The sequence below is a fragment of the Spinacia oleracea genome, chromosome 1 (assembly GCF_020520425.1).
Source record: "Spinacia oleracea cultivar Varoflay chromosome 1, BTI_SOV_V1, whole genome shotgun sequence".
Classification (NCBI taxonomy): domain Eukaryota; kingdom Viridiplantae; phylum Streptophyta; class Magnoliopsida; order Caryophyllales; family Amaranthaceae; genus Spinacia; species Spinacia oleracea.
In genome coordinates, this window is record NC_079487.1 from 110,228,129 (window position 1) to 110,242,317 (window position 14,189).

Sequence of the window (14,189 nt, forward strand, 5' to 3'; positions counted from 1 at the left end):
AGCATAAAGAGGCGGAGTTAAGGCTCCACCATTTTGTCCAGCATCGGGAGCTGATCCAGCAGCAAGCTGATAAGGTGCCTGTCCTTCGGCTGAAGCTTCGGGAAAAGGATGACTATATTCGGAAGCTGGAGCAGGAGCGAGTCAACCTCTACACTGCTGATCAGTGTAGAGAGCAGTACTGGAACGGCATCCTGGGTGCTCGGCGCATGTTTGCGAAGAACATGCCTCACTTCCCTTGGAACGAGAAAGTTCCCCTATGGATGCAGGCCGAGGACCACTTGGTGGAATGCCAAGCTGATCGAGATGAAGCTGAAGCTGAACGCCAAGCTGCTCTTGCAGAGGCTCGGGCCCAGAAGGCCACTTCCGAGGGTGATACTACTGCTGGGGGTTCTTCGAAGGATGCTCCCCTGGGGGCCGCTCCTGAGACTCCTAAGAGTTAGGGACTCGGGCAGTCGTCTTCTTCAGAGTCGGTCGGTTCCAGTTGAGGACTTCCGAATATGTGCTTGCTTTTCCCCCTTTTGCCTCGGCGCTGCGTTGTACTCGTTTCTTTTTGCTTTCTTAGTACTTCGGTAGGCCGGTATTGTCTGTTGATGGCTGCCGATTTTAACTGTTTCATTTTGTTTTCAATTTTTGAGGTTTTCAATGTATTTGTACTTCCCCCAAATATTGAATAAAAAATGAATGTTTGTTACTTGGCTGCTTCTTTTCAACTTGTTCTTTCGCAATTTTAGGTCTTTAAATCCGTAGATTTCTCGAGCTCCTCTTTCTGTAGACTTGCTAAAAACCTTTTGATCTTGCGAGCTCTTTAAATCCGTAGATCGGTTAAGAGACTTTTTAACTTTTGCGAGTTCTTCAAATCCGTAGATCTGCTAAGAGACTCTTTGACTTTGTGAGTTCTTCAAATCCGTAGATCTTCTAAGAGACTCTTTAGTTTTGCGAGTTCTTCAAATCCGTAGATCTGCTAAGAGACTCTTTAGTTTTGCGAGTTCTTCAAATCCGTAGATCTGCTAAGAGACTCTTTAGTTTTGCGAGTTCTTCAAATCCGTAGATCTGCTAAGAGACTCTTTAGTTTCCAGACTCTTCAAATCCGTCGATCTGCTCAGAGGTTTGGATTGTTCTTCCGATCTCTTGTGGTTCGGAAACCTGGGCAAGAGATCGCTAGTCTGCCTCTTTAGTTATGCCTTCGGCGATCCGTGGATCTGAGCCGGAGTTTTATAACTTGATTCGAGCGACTGTTTGTTGCGAACAAATTTTATTAGGGTACCGCGAATCCGAGGATTCTGGACGATTCCCTGAAGTGTATGATTTGGTCATTTCTTGCATTTTATCAAGGAATGGGCAAAGTCAACCTGTTTTTAGTCTCGGATTGATCAGATCCGAGGCTGCATATATATATAAAGGGACAATAATTATAGAGATAAGTTTAATGAAACACATGGTGCCAATGGCTTTCCTCTTCTCATTAAACAACTTACTTGGTTTACAGACAGAGATCATACAAAATATTTCTTGAGAACATCGGTATTCCAATGGTTCTTCAGAATTGTTCCATCTAACTGTTTCAGCATATACGTGCCTGGCCTTTTTTCGGAATGGATGATGTATGGTCCTTCCCAAGTGGCTGAGAGTTTGCCATGGATCCGTCCTTTCTGAACCGAGGCGGCGTTTCTGAGTACTAGATCACCGACTTTTAGGGGTCTGGCGTTGACTCTTCGGTTGTAATGCTTGTTGACCCTCTGCAAATAGGCTGCGTTGAGTGTCCTTGCATCGTTCCGAGCTTCGTCCAGTAGATCGAGAGCTTCGGATAGAAGTTGATTGTTGCTTTCTCCTTGGAGCCCATCATACCTGTTGTATGCCTGGATCCTCAGGCTTTCTGTTCCGATTTCCACAGGAATTACAGCTTCGGATCCGTATACAAGGTGGAACGGTGTTTGCCCGGTAGCTTCTTTCTCAGTGGTCCGAAGGGACCATAGCGTTCCGGGTAGCTCTTCTAACCATTTGTTTTTGTCATCTTCGCTCTTTTCTTGAGTGCATTGAGGATGAGTTTGTTAGCAGCTTCGGCTTGCCCGTTGCTTTGTGGGTGACAGACTGCCGAGTACGCTAGGTGTATGCCGAACTGTTTGCACCACTTTTGCAACGGGGTGTTGTCGAACTGTTTCCCGTGGTCGAAGACCATCAGTCTTGGTATGCCGAACCTTGTGATGATGTTCTGCCATATGAACTTGCGGACCTGAGGTTCGGTGATGGAGGAGACAGCTTCGGCTTCGATCCATTTGCTAAAATAGTCGACTCCTACAATCAACCACTTCTTCTGGTTCGTCGCTGAGGGGAAGGGACCAATGATGTCTAACCCCCACTGTGCGAATGGTAAGGGATACAGTGTTGATTGTAGGGTTTGAGCTGGTTGATGGATGGCTGGTGCGAACTTTTGGCATTTCTCGCATTTCCTTGCCATCTGCTTTGCCTCGGAAACCATAGTGGGCCACCAGTACCCAGCCCGAAGGGCTTTATGTGCTAATGTCCTACCTCCAATGTGGTTTCCGCATATCCCGAGGTGGATTTCCCTTAGGATGTAGTCAGCGTCTGTTGGACCCACACATTTTAGCAGCGGAGCAGAGAATGATTTCCTCATGAGCTCTCCTTCGGCGCTGATGATGAACCATCTGTTGAATCTTTTCAGTTTTCTCGCTTGCAGCTTATCTTCGGGAAGTTCTCCCCTTTCTTTGTATGCAACTACTGCGTCCATCCAGCTAGGTTCGGTACGTAAGCTGCATACTGTGGTGGGTAGCAAGTCGATGCTTCTCTCTTGGTGAACTTCCACGTGGACCGACCTGTTTAGGTCGATGAGTGTTGAGCTTGCGAGTTTTGACAGTGCGTCTGCTTGCGTGTTCTGTCCTCGGGGAATGAGGATGACTTCAAAGGATCTTAACTTTGACGTTAAGGATTTAATTTTTGCTAAATAGGCTGTCATGCTGGGCCATTTGGCCTCATACTCCCCTCGGATCTGGTTGGCTACAAGCTGGGAATCAGTTTTGAGGCGAACATGTTCGGCCTCCAGGGATAGACAAAGCTCTATCCCTGCGATTGCGGCCTCGTATTCGGCCTCGTTGTTGGTTGCTTTGAAGCCGAACTTCAATGCATACTCTATGCTTTTCCCCGTCGGGGGGATCAGTACAACTCCTGCCCCTGAGCCGTTTATTGTGGAAGATCCGTCAGTGAAGACCTCCCAAGTGCTTTTCGTATCATCCAACATTTCCTGGTATGAGCACTCGGCCAAGAAGTCTGCCAATGCTTGTGCTTTGATTGCTGTCCTCGGCTGATATTTGATGCCGAACTCTGATAGTTCGAAGGCCCAGGCAGCCAATCTTCCTGACCTCTCTATTTTGTCGAGTACTTTTTCGAGCGGTTGGTCAGTTAGCACTGTGATCTGGTGGGAGTCGAAGTATGGCCTCAGTTTTCGTGCAACTACCACTACTGCATATGCGACTTTCTCGATGAGTGGGTACCGGGTTTCGGCCCCTGTGAGTGTTCGGCTGGTGAAGTAGATTGGCTGTTGCTTCTTTTCTTCTTCCCGAAGAAGCACTGCGCTGACGGTTCCAGGGCTAACTGCGACATATAGGTACAGGGTTTCCCCCTCCTTTGGTCTGGCCAGTGTCGGCAGTTGAGCTAGGTGGGCTCTGAGTTGCTGAAAAGCTTCTTTTTGCTCCTGTTCCCATATCAGTTCGGGATCCACTTTCCTCGGGACCCCTTTTTTCTTGACTGGTTCTGCTTCTCCTCCGGGGAGGTTCTTTGGTTTCAGTGCTTTGAAGAAGGGGGCTCCCTTGTCCGAGGCTTTTGATATGAACCTTGTTAGTGCGGCTAACCTGCCGGTTAGCCTCTGCACATCTCTCTTGGTCTTCGGCTCGGGTAAATCCAATGCCGCTTGGACTTTGTCTGGGTTCGCATCAATTCCTCTTTCGCTCACCATGAATCCGAGGAATTTCCCTGATTTCACCCCGAAGACGCATTTTTTTGGGTTCAGCTTCATGCTGTATTTCCTCAGATTTCCGAAGGTCTCTGCCAGGTCTTTGACGTGGTCTTCCTCCTTGATGCTTTTTACGATGGAGTCATCCACATAGACCTCCACATTCCTCCCTTTCTGGTCGGCGAAGACGTGATCAACTAGCCTCTGGTAGGTGGCTCCGGCATTTTTCAAGCCGAAAGGCATCATTTTGTAGTTGAACACTCCTGCGCTTGTGATGAACGCTGTCTTTGCTCTGTCATCGGGGTGCATGAATACTTGGTGGTAGCCTGAAAAGGCATCCATGAAGCTGAGCAGTGCATGGCCGCTGGTGGAGTCAACCAATTGATCTATCCTTGGCAGGGGATAGCAGTCTTTGGGGCAGGCTCGGTTCAGGTCTGTGAAATCTACGCACATTCGCCAGGAGCCGTTCGCTTTTTTGACCATTACCACGTTGGCCAGCCATTTCGGATACATGCATGGTTCAATGAATCCGGCCTCCTGCAACTTTTTCACCTCCTCGGCGATGGCTTTGTTTTTCTCCGAGGAGTAGTTCCTCTTTTTTTGCTTGACTGGCCGAGCTTCAGCGTTGACGTCCAGCTTGTGACAAATCAGCTTCGGATTTATCCCTGGCATATCTGCTGCTGACCATGCAAAGATGTCTTTATGATCCCTGAGTAATCGGATCAAATCGATTCGGAGCCCCGAGCTTAGGCCCTTGCCTATTCGGACGCTCCTGTCTGAATCCTCTTCGAGGAAGATATCCTCCATTTCTTGATCTGGTTCGGGAGATAGGGTTTTGGGGCGGGCATCAACTTCTGCGGGAGACAAGCTGCTCGTGCTTGCTCTTCTCCTTTTTGCCTCGCTTTCCTCTCCCTTAGCTCCTTTTTCTTCCTCGGGGCCGTCCTCTAGTTTGGGCTTTCGGACAGCAGTGTGGCAGGTTCTTCTCGCCACTTCTTGATCACCTCTGATTCGTTCGGCGAATCCTGCATCCGAGACGTATATCATCAGCTGGTGGTATGTGGAGGGGACTGCTTGCATCTTGTGAATCATGGTTCTCCCCATGATTACGTTGTATACGGAGTCGCAGTCCATCACCAAAAATTCGTCCCGAAGGGTTTTTGCTGCCTGGCCTTCGCCCACTGTGACTGGCAGGGTGATCTTTCCTCGAGGGATAGCTGCGGATCCGTTGAATCCGATCAGAGGATAACTGACTTTCGTCAGTGCTTCCTCTGGCTCTTCGAGGATCAGCTGCTCGAAGCAGTTTCTGAAGATGATATTGACGGCACTTCCTCCGTCGACTAACACTCGATGTACGTTGTGGTTATTGAGGTCCATGGAGATGACCAGAGGATCGTCATGTTTGTACTGGACTCCGAAGCAATCATCAGCAGTGAAGGTCATGTTCGGGGGGTGTGGCTGGTTGTCTCCCACCGCGCTGAAGTTGACCCGATGGGAGAGGGCTCTTAGGTGTTTTTTGCTGGCCTGGCCAGACTTCTGTCCCCCGAACACCACTAGGATGTCATTTTTCTTGTGCCCTGTTGCTTCGTAGGCCCTTTTCTGGGGTTGCTCGTGTTGTTTGCCGCTTGCGGCCTTTTCTTTTTCCTCCCTTCGGTCTAACAAGTACTGTTTCAGGTAGCCTCGGCGAACGAGGTCCTCAATGTTGTCTTTCAGCGAGTTGCATTCTTCGGTATGGTGACCGAAGTCATCATGGAACTCGCACCATTTGTTCTTGTTTCTCCGAGCTGGGTTGGACTTGAGCTTCCCAGGTAGTTTCCACTTTTCGTCATTTCTGTTGAGGCTGAATATCTCCTTTCGGGGCAGAGCTAGTGGAGTGTAGTTGGTGTACTTGGGTTGAAGTTCACCCCTTCTCCCGTCTTTCTTCGGGCTCATCTCTCTAGCTCCTACTTTCTCTTTCCCCTTCCTTGAGCTACCCTCGGGCTTGCTCTGGGTATTCTTTGTGTCTCTCGGATCCGACGATCCTTTCAGTCTTGCAGCGGCCTTGTTGAACTCCTCGGTTCTGATGAACGCATCAGCCATTTGGAGCACGTCAGCTATTCTGGAGGGGTTCTTCATTGAGAGTTCGTCACGGAACTTCCCTTCCTGGAGCGCGTGCTTCAAGGCGAAGATGGCCACGTCTGGCTGCAAGTTTGGTATGTTTGTTGATTCCTTCATGAATCTGGCCATGAATTCTCTCAGACTTTCGTCTCTTTCTTGTTGGATTGAGGTCAGTTCTGCTGTGGTTCGCTCGGGGCGATTGTTGCTCACGAACTGTGTGCAGAATCTCTTTTTCAGCTTTTTCCAGCTCTTGATCGATCCCTTCGGCAGCGATCTAAACCACTCTCCCGCCACTCCGGTTAGCGTGGTTGGGAAGTATTTACACCAGCATGCTTCGGAGTAGGGACTCAAGAACATTTGCTGCTCGTAGGAGATGACATGATCCCTCGGATCTGTGATTCCGCTGTAGGTTAGGTGAGCTGGCAGTCTTACCTTCGGTATTTCTTCCATGATCAGCTCGTCCGAGAAAGGGGATGACGTAGGAGTCATGATTCTTTTCCTGAGTCTAGCCCTGATGCCTTCGTTTGCCGAGGTTCTGTGATTAGAACGTTCGGGCGTACGATGGGGGCTAGGGGTCCGATCATGCCTCCTGTCTCTTCTTCTTTCTCGGCTACTGACCTCGGGTCGTTCGCCAGATCTGCTCGACTCACCTACCCCGAGTCTCGTATGGATCGAAGGTCTTAACCTTGAGTGGACCGAGGGCCTCAACCTGCTGAGTACCGAGCTTCGGATCCGAGTGTTACGAGTAGTTGATTCGCTTTGGAGAGCTGTTGGAGTAGGCGATGGTCTCGCAAACCAATCTGGTTGCTGTTGTGCCCTTTTTTGGGTGTCCCACGTGCTTTCCATCCACCTCGACGTCAAGTGTGTACCTGTCAAGGGAAGGAGTTCTCGTTCGGGTCTGGACACTTCCGCACTGGGTGGCTCGTTCAGCCTTCGCCTGGTCCTCCTCTCTTCTCTGCGGTCATTTGCCAGTCCTTGCTGCTTCTCATTGAAGAGGAAGTTTTGCATGATGGTCATGGCCGCAGTGAGCTCTTCCCTAGTTGGAATCGGAGGTCCTGCATTTGTGGCGGTCGTAGCTCTGCTTGGCTGTGACCTCGCCATCGATTGAGGGTGCCCCTCTTGGTCAGATTCTGAATCTGACCGCACCATCATATCGTCGTCATTGTTGTTAACAACATCATTCACCATTTTCGCGGAAAGAGGTGATTGATGTCTTTCAAAGGCTTTGAAGTGTTCTTCCCCACAGACGGCGCCAAATTGTTCCGGTGTTGTAAAGATGGAAACAATGGGCTTCGAATGAAGGCCCTTTTGTATGTGTTGAAGATCTTGCTTGTTTGAATGAGTGGAGTCCGAATTCACCTGCACAAGAGCAAAGTTACTAGCCTCGGGGGTGTTTCCGAGGAAAGCCCCTCCGATGCCTAAGTAAGAATGATGCTCGGATTCTAGAGAGAAGTTCTCTAGAAGAGTAGTCTTAAGGCGGTAAATTGGACGTACCTTGAGGTGTGAGCCTTGGCGGCCTATTTATAGTGTTTGCATAATAAATGCCCATAGGTCATTTATTACTATTGGGCCTTGGGCCTTAATGGATGGCTGAATAGCCACTGGTGGGTTCGATGTTGTTGTTTAGAGCCATTGGGCTTTGGACTTAGTGGCCCAATTGAGAGTCAATTGGGAGCCCAAACAATTCTTATTGATTGATTGATCTTATTACAACATGCATAGCTTATATACAATAGTATTGATGAGGTGTTCTAACCAATCAGAATACAAGCTAGGAACTAGGAACCAAACACAATGTTTGAGTTGTACGCCTAAGAAACTGCAACTAATTATTTGGGAATGCATAACTAATTCTCTAAAAAACTCCCTGAAATGAAGGGAAGGTCGTTCAACATTGTCTCTTATAGAAGAAGGTAAGTGCAACACTACATTACTGACTGCATGGTTGGATGCAAAGGGGTAGCTTTACCTCGCTTCAACCCCCGTAATCTGTTTTCTCTTTGCTAGTTCTGTAGTTTTCCCCTTTTCTTTGAAGCTTTGCTTCCTCTTCTAAATTGAAAAAAAAACATATACTCAAATACTCATTTTTCAATTTAGGTTTTAGTTTTTTAACCAATCATCAGCCATTTACTATGCAAAATTCGTTATTCAGATTTTGTCTTTCGCACCCAAATCTAATTGATTTATGATAAGAGTATGTGTGTTATTCTTATATTTTATTTGAAAGGTAAGGCTATGTAATGTTCGAATTATTTTGACTTATTTCAGACAAAATAAGTTTAGATAAGTTCAGTTAAGTTCAAATAAGGTCAATTAAGTTCAGATAATATAATTTCAGCAAAAATAAGTTTTTTCCAGACATTTTCACAACACAAATAAGTTTATTTCAGACAAATAAGTTTTTTTCATATAAAATAAATTCAGATAAGTTCGGATAATATAAGTTCAGTCAAAATAAGTCCAATAGAAAAGAAGAAAACTTATTTTTTTTAAAAGCTCTCTCTTCTCTCTAGCCATGGCGTGTGTTTAGGGTGATTTCTATCACACACCATTCTCGATGGGAAGGAAGAAGAAGCCTGGAAATGATAACTTTGCTAAAAATAGTGGATCTCCGTCTAAAAATGGTAGTAACAATAAGGGTTTGGATACTATTCCGGATTTGCAGAATCACCCTCCCACTTTTTCGGAACCGCCGTCACGGCTAATTTCATCTCCATTTGTGCATCCTAGTGCTGGTATGATTCCTGTTGAACTTCACAATACTATAATTGAGTTGAATCAAGCCCTGGAAATTTCTGGAACTCGACCCCAAATAGAGCCGTTGGAGCCGATTTTGAATCTGGCTTCACATGGTGAAGGTATTAATGGTGGAATCAATGGTGCATTAGGACAGGCCAATGCTACGATTGATGCGAGAATTAGAGACATCTCCAGTAGACTTGCTGGCACTCTAGCAGGCCGGAGCTCCACTGCTGTGCCTCCCCCTGTTTCTGGTGTAGGTGCTACTGCACCACCAGTGCAGGCTGCAACTTGGTCTAGCCTCTTTCAACGCTCACCTCTAACTGATAAGGGTATATCACTTCAATTTGTTGCTCCTACCATTAAAGATGGGAAGAAATTAGCTCATTTGCAGAAATCTGAGATTGAAAAATTGACTGATAAATGGCTGGCCTCTTTGGTGTTATATGTTGTTGGGGAAACTCCCACAATTGCTTCTATTAAACGTTATATTGTTGCTAATTGGTCTCAGATTGGTACCCCTAATGTTTTCCTTCATGATGATGGATATTTTCTCATCCAATTTGACTCTGTTGCTGATGTTGATCGAGTTCTTAGGGGTGGACCTTATACCTTTTTTAGCAAGCCAATCATTGTTAAACCATGGTCTGCTGATTTTAATTTCTATGAGGAAGTACTTAGAGTGATTCCTCTGTGGGTTAAATTGCCTAACTTGCCTCTTAATTGCTGGAGCAGTGATTCTTTGAGTAGAATAGGGAGTCTGTTAGGAGTTCCTGTTTGTGCAGATGACTGTACTACAAGACAACAGAGAATCTCTTTTGCTCGAGTATTAATTGAAATGGATGTCACTGAAGCTCAACCTGATCATGTTTGGATTGTTGATGTGAATGGTAAAGAGTTTAAGCAGTCTGTTGTGTATGATTGGAAGCCCACTTACTGTCACAAATGTAAACCACCAGGGCATGATTGTTCTGTAGTAGCTAACAGGACCACTCAAGCTAAGAAGAAAAACCCCCCAGTTGTGAAGAAGATATGGGTGCCTAAGAAACAGCAGACCCAAACTAATGCTGCTTCTTTGGTCACCCTATGCATCAAACTATTTCTCACTACTCAGGTGTTGATGCTGGTTGGAAGGTGGCCACTAAGAAGTCCAGAAACAAAAGTGTTCTTGCTACTGGTAATCAATTTAGTGTTCTGGATGAGGTGGACTCTGAAAAGGAGGATGATGAGAACAGTGTAGAGAATTTAGAGGAGGAGGATATCCCTCCACCCCCTAATCTGATATGATTAGTATCTGCACATGGAACATTAGAGGGCTTAATGACCCCTCTAAGGTTTCTAAGGTGAGAAGGGTGGTCAACACTCATAATATTAAAGTCATTGCCATTCTAGAAACAAGGGTGAAAAGTAGGAAATATGCTGCAGTACTGAACAAGTTTGGTAGGCAGTGGAGCTGGGATAATAATTACAGTTGTAGTGATAAGGGGAGGATTTGGATTGGCTGGATCCCTGGTTCAGTCACCATCAAGGTTGAACACACTCATGAACAATACATTCATTGTGAAGTTCATAATCAGAAAGGGGACTTTGAGTTCTTTTTTACTGCCATCTATGGTTTACACACCATTCAAGATAGGAAGAAGTTGTGGGATGAGGTGAGAGTTCTCAATGCCAGCATTGGTAATGTCCCTTGGATTCTTTCTGGTGATTTTAACACCATGCTTGATATTCATGATAGAGTTAATGGAGCCCCTGTGACATTGGCAGAAATAAAGGATTTTTCAGATGTGGTTGATCAATGCGTCCTCTCTGAACTCAAGAGTAGAGGGCACTTTTTTTCTTGGCACAAGGGTGGTGATGGAAACAAAATTGCTAGCAGAATTGATAGGTGTTTGGGTAATGCTGAATGGATGAGCCAGAAAGGAGCTGTTTGCACAGAATATCTGAATCCTGGGTTATCAGATCACAGTCCTATCTTAATCACTTGCCTTACTGAAGAGAAAGGAGGTGGAAGACCATTTAAATTTCTTAATTACCTAGCTGACCATGCTGAGTTTGTACCTGCTGTTGAGTATTGTTGGAAGCAGGATTGCAAGGGGACTGCCATGTTTTCAGTTTGGTCTAGGCTGAAGCTTATCAAGAATAAGCTTAAGCAACTTCATCATAGAGATTTTCAGGGGATCCATGATAGAATTGATCAAGCTAGACAACAACTGGAGGTTGTTCAAGCCCATCTCCAAAGTCAAGTTGCTGATTCCTCTCTTCTGGTGAAGGAGCAAGAATGCTCTGCTGCTCTTAGGAAATGGCTAAAACTTGAAGAATCTGCTCTAAAACAGAAAGCCAGGCTTCATTGGCTTCAATAAGGGGATGGGAACAACAAGTATTTTTTTGCTGCAGTCAAGGAGAGACAAAGAATGAATAGAATCTCAATGCTGATTGACTCTCAGGGCAATAAGATGGAGAGGCCAGATGACATCCAAAATGAAATTCTTCAATTCTACAAGTCCCTTTTGGGGGATTGTGCTACTCAAATCCCTATGGTGGACATTCCTACAGTAAAGAAAGGTCCTACTCTTTCTCTTGATGAAAGAAATATGTTATGCCAGCCTGTTACAGATGATGAAATTGAGGCTTCTCTTGCTGGTATTGATGATACTAAGGCCCCTGGGATTGATGGGCTAAATGTTGTGTTTTTCAAAAAAGCATGGTCAGTCATCAAGCAAGATATGTGTGCTGCAATCAAAGATTTTTTTGTTCACACACATCTCATGAAACAGGTAAACTGTACTGCTGTTACTCTTGTTCCCAAAGTGCCTAACCCCTCTAAGGTTAAAGAATTCAGACCAATTGCTTGCTGTACTGTGGTATATAAAATAATCTCCAAAATTCTAACCTCTAGACTTCAGAAAGTGGTGGGAGGTGTAGTAAATGAATGCCAAGCTGGTTTTATTCCAGGGAGACACATTTCAGACAACATCCTTCTAGCTACAGAATTAGTTAAAGGTTACAACAGGAAATATGTTTCTCCTAGATGTATGATAAAGGTTGATTTGAGGAAGGCTTATGACTCTATTGAGTGGGAATTTCTTAGGACTGTGATGACAGAAATGGGTTTTCCTTCCCAATTTCTTGATTGGATTTTTGCTTGTATTACCACAGTGTCCTATAGCATCCTTATCAATGGTAGACCATGTCCACCTTTTCCTGCTAAGAAAGGCTTAAGACAAGGGGACCCTTTGTCTCCTTACTTATTTGCTATTGGCATGGAGTATTTGTCTAGGAATATGCAGCAGCTTAAATCTGACTCTAGTTTCAAATTCCACCCAAGGTGTAAGAGATTAGACATCACTCACATGATTTTTGCTGATGATCTACTCATGTTTTGTAGAGGTGATCTAGTTTCAGCTTCACTGTTGTTTCAGAAATTTCAGTCTTTCTCAAAGGCTTCTGGATTGGAGGCTAATCTGGAGAAAAGTAACATTTATTTCAGTGGGGTTCCTGATGTGATTCAAGATCAGATAATTGATTGTTTGAAGATCCCTAGGGGTGATTTCCCTTTTAGGTACTTAGGTGTTCCTTTGTCCACAAAGAAGCTTTCTTATATTCAATGTAAGCCTTTGGTGGAAAAGGTGTTGGCAAGAGCTAAATGCTGGACCACTAGATATCTCTCTTATGCTGGCAGGCTGCAATTGGTTAAGACTATCCTTCTTAGTCTTCAATCTTACTGGTGTCAGATTTTTGTGCTTCCCAAGAAGATTAATAAAGAATTCAAAGCTACTGCAGATTATTTTTGTGGACAGGTAGTACAGACATGTCTAAGAAGGCTTTGGTCTCTTGGAATACTCTTTGTCTCCCTAGAAGTGCTGGTGGGTGGAACATTAAGGATATGGAGCTATGGAATAAGGTTGCTATCTGCAAACTCCTATGGGCAATCACTCACAAAAAAGACAAGATGTGGGTAAGGTGGGTTGACAGTTACTATATGAAGAGCAGATCTTTGTCAAGCTTTCATTGCCCTGCTGCTATGTCATGGGCTTTGAAAAAGATATTCAGCTGTTATCAGTTAGTGCAAACTGTTGGAGGTTGGACTGCTGTGGAAAAAAACAATGCATTCTCCATTAAGAATATGTACCAGAAACTGAGTGGTGAGCATACTAAGGTCCCTTGGAGAAGAATAATCTGCAACAATCATGCTTCTCCTAAGAGCCAGTTCATTATGTGGCTAGCTTTGTGGGGAAGATTTCCCACATTAGACAGACTGATTAAATGGCATATTGTTGATTCTGACAAGTGTGTTCTCTGTAATGACAAAACTGAATCAGTCGAACACTTGTTCTTTGAGTGTTCTGTTGCTTCTCAAGTGTGGCAAGAAGTTCTGAAGTTGCTTAAGTTCACCAGGCCTGTTGGAGGCTTTTCTGCTGAATTATAGTGGGTGATTAAGAGTAGCAAGAGAGTTGGTGGGAAGCATCAACTGCTCATGATGTTCTTTGCTGAAACCTTGTATGCTGTGTGGCTGAATAGGAATGAGCAAGTCTTTAATCATAAGTGTAAACACCCTGCTGTTTTGTTCAGAGAAATCCAGTTTAGGGTAGCAGCTAGAGCTAATGACAGTCTTAGGTCTCTACTTCTTGATTTGAGCACCTAATAAAGGTGCTTATTGAGTCTGTTTGGTTTTGTGGCTTACCCTTCATGTAACAAGGCTGTTGTGCCTTCCCTTTTGGTAATAAAACTCTTTTATTTGCCAAAAGAAAAAATAAGTCCAATAGAGCGGAGCCAAGAAGAAAATATACATTATGATGAGGGAATGTATGTGAAGTGCTACGTAAATATGCAATGAGAAGATGCAAAGATGTATACTTTTTTACTTTTGTATATTATTTTGGGTTGTCTCTATTAATCTAACTAGTCGTTTAACCCGTGCAAGGCATGGGTTAGTCTTATGATATAGGATATCATATATGTGTGTTATTTTTTAGAATATTTGGGTGGTTGGGTTTTTTTTTTGGGGGGGGGGGGGGGTTACCACCCGATTTACCCTTAGGGCTAATAAGGATTCGGGACGAGTTATGGGTGGATAGGTTTCAGTCCCCTCCCAATTGTTGTTGAGGGGGATCGAACACGCGGTTCTCCCTACCAAGTTCAGCCCCAATCACCACTGAACCAACGGGAAATTGGTATATTTGGGTGGGTGATGAGTGTTCGTATTTATTATTTATGTTTTATTGTTATACGTAGTACGAGTAGTTATTATAAAATTTATCCAAAATAGGTTAACATCTTTATTTTATGGACAAATAATTATCTTAAAAGTATTACATGTCTTGTTACATGTAAAATACTTCTACGAAAAATATTTTCTTGGAGTCTTTGTATTTCTTCCGTAAGTATAATT

The 14,189-nt window shown here is 44.7% G+C and overlaps 1 protein-coding gene across 1 annotated transcript; it reads left to right on the forward strand.

Moving 5' to 3' along the window:
* Positions 1–10,080: 10,080 nt before the first annotated feature.
* On the forward strand, positions 10,081–11,160 carry LOC110798628 (uncharacterized). Its single transcript, XM_022003817.2, has one exon. The coding sequence runs from the start codon at positions 10,081–10,083 to the stop codon at positions 11,158–11,160; it is 1,080 nt and encodes a 359-aa protein (XP_021859509.2).
* Positions 11,161–14,189: the final 3,029 nt, after the last annotated feature.

Excerpts from the sequence above, each read along its gene's own strand:
- LOC110798628 (XM_022003817.2), top strand. The coding sequence starts at position 10,081 with ATGATTAGTATCTGCACATGGAACATTAGAGGGCTTAATGACCCCTCT.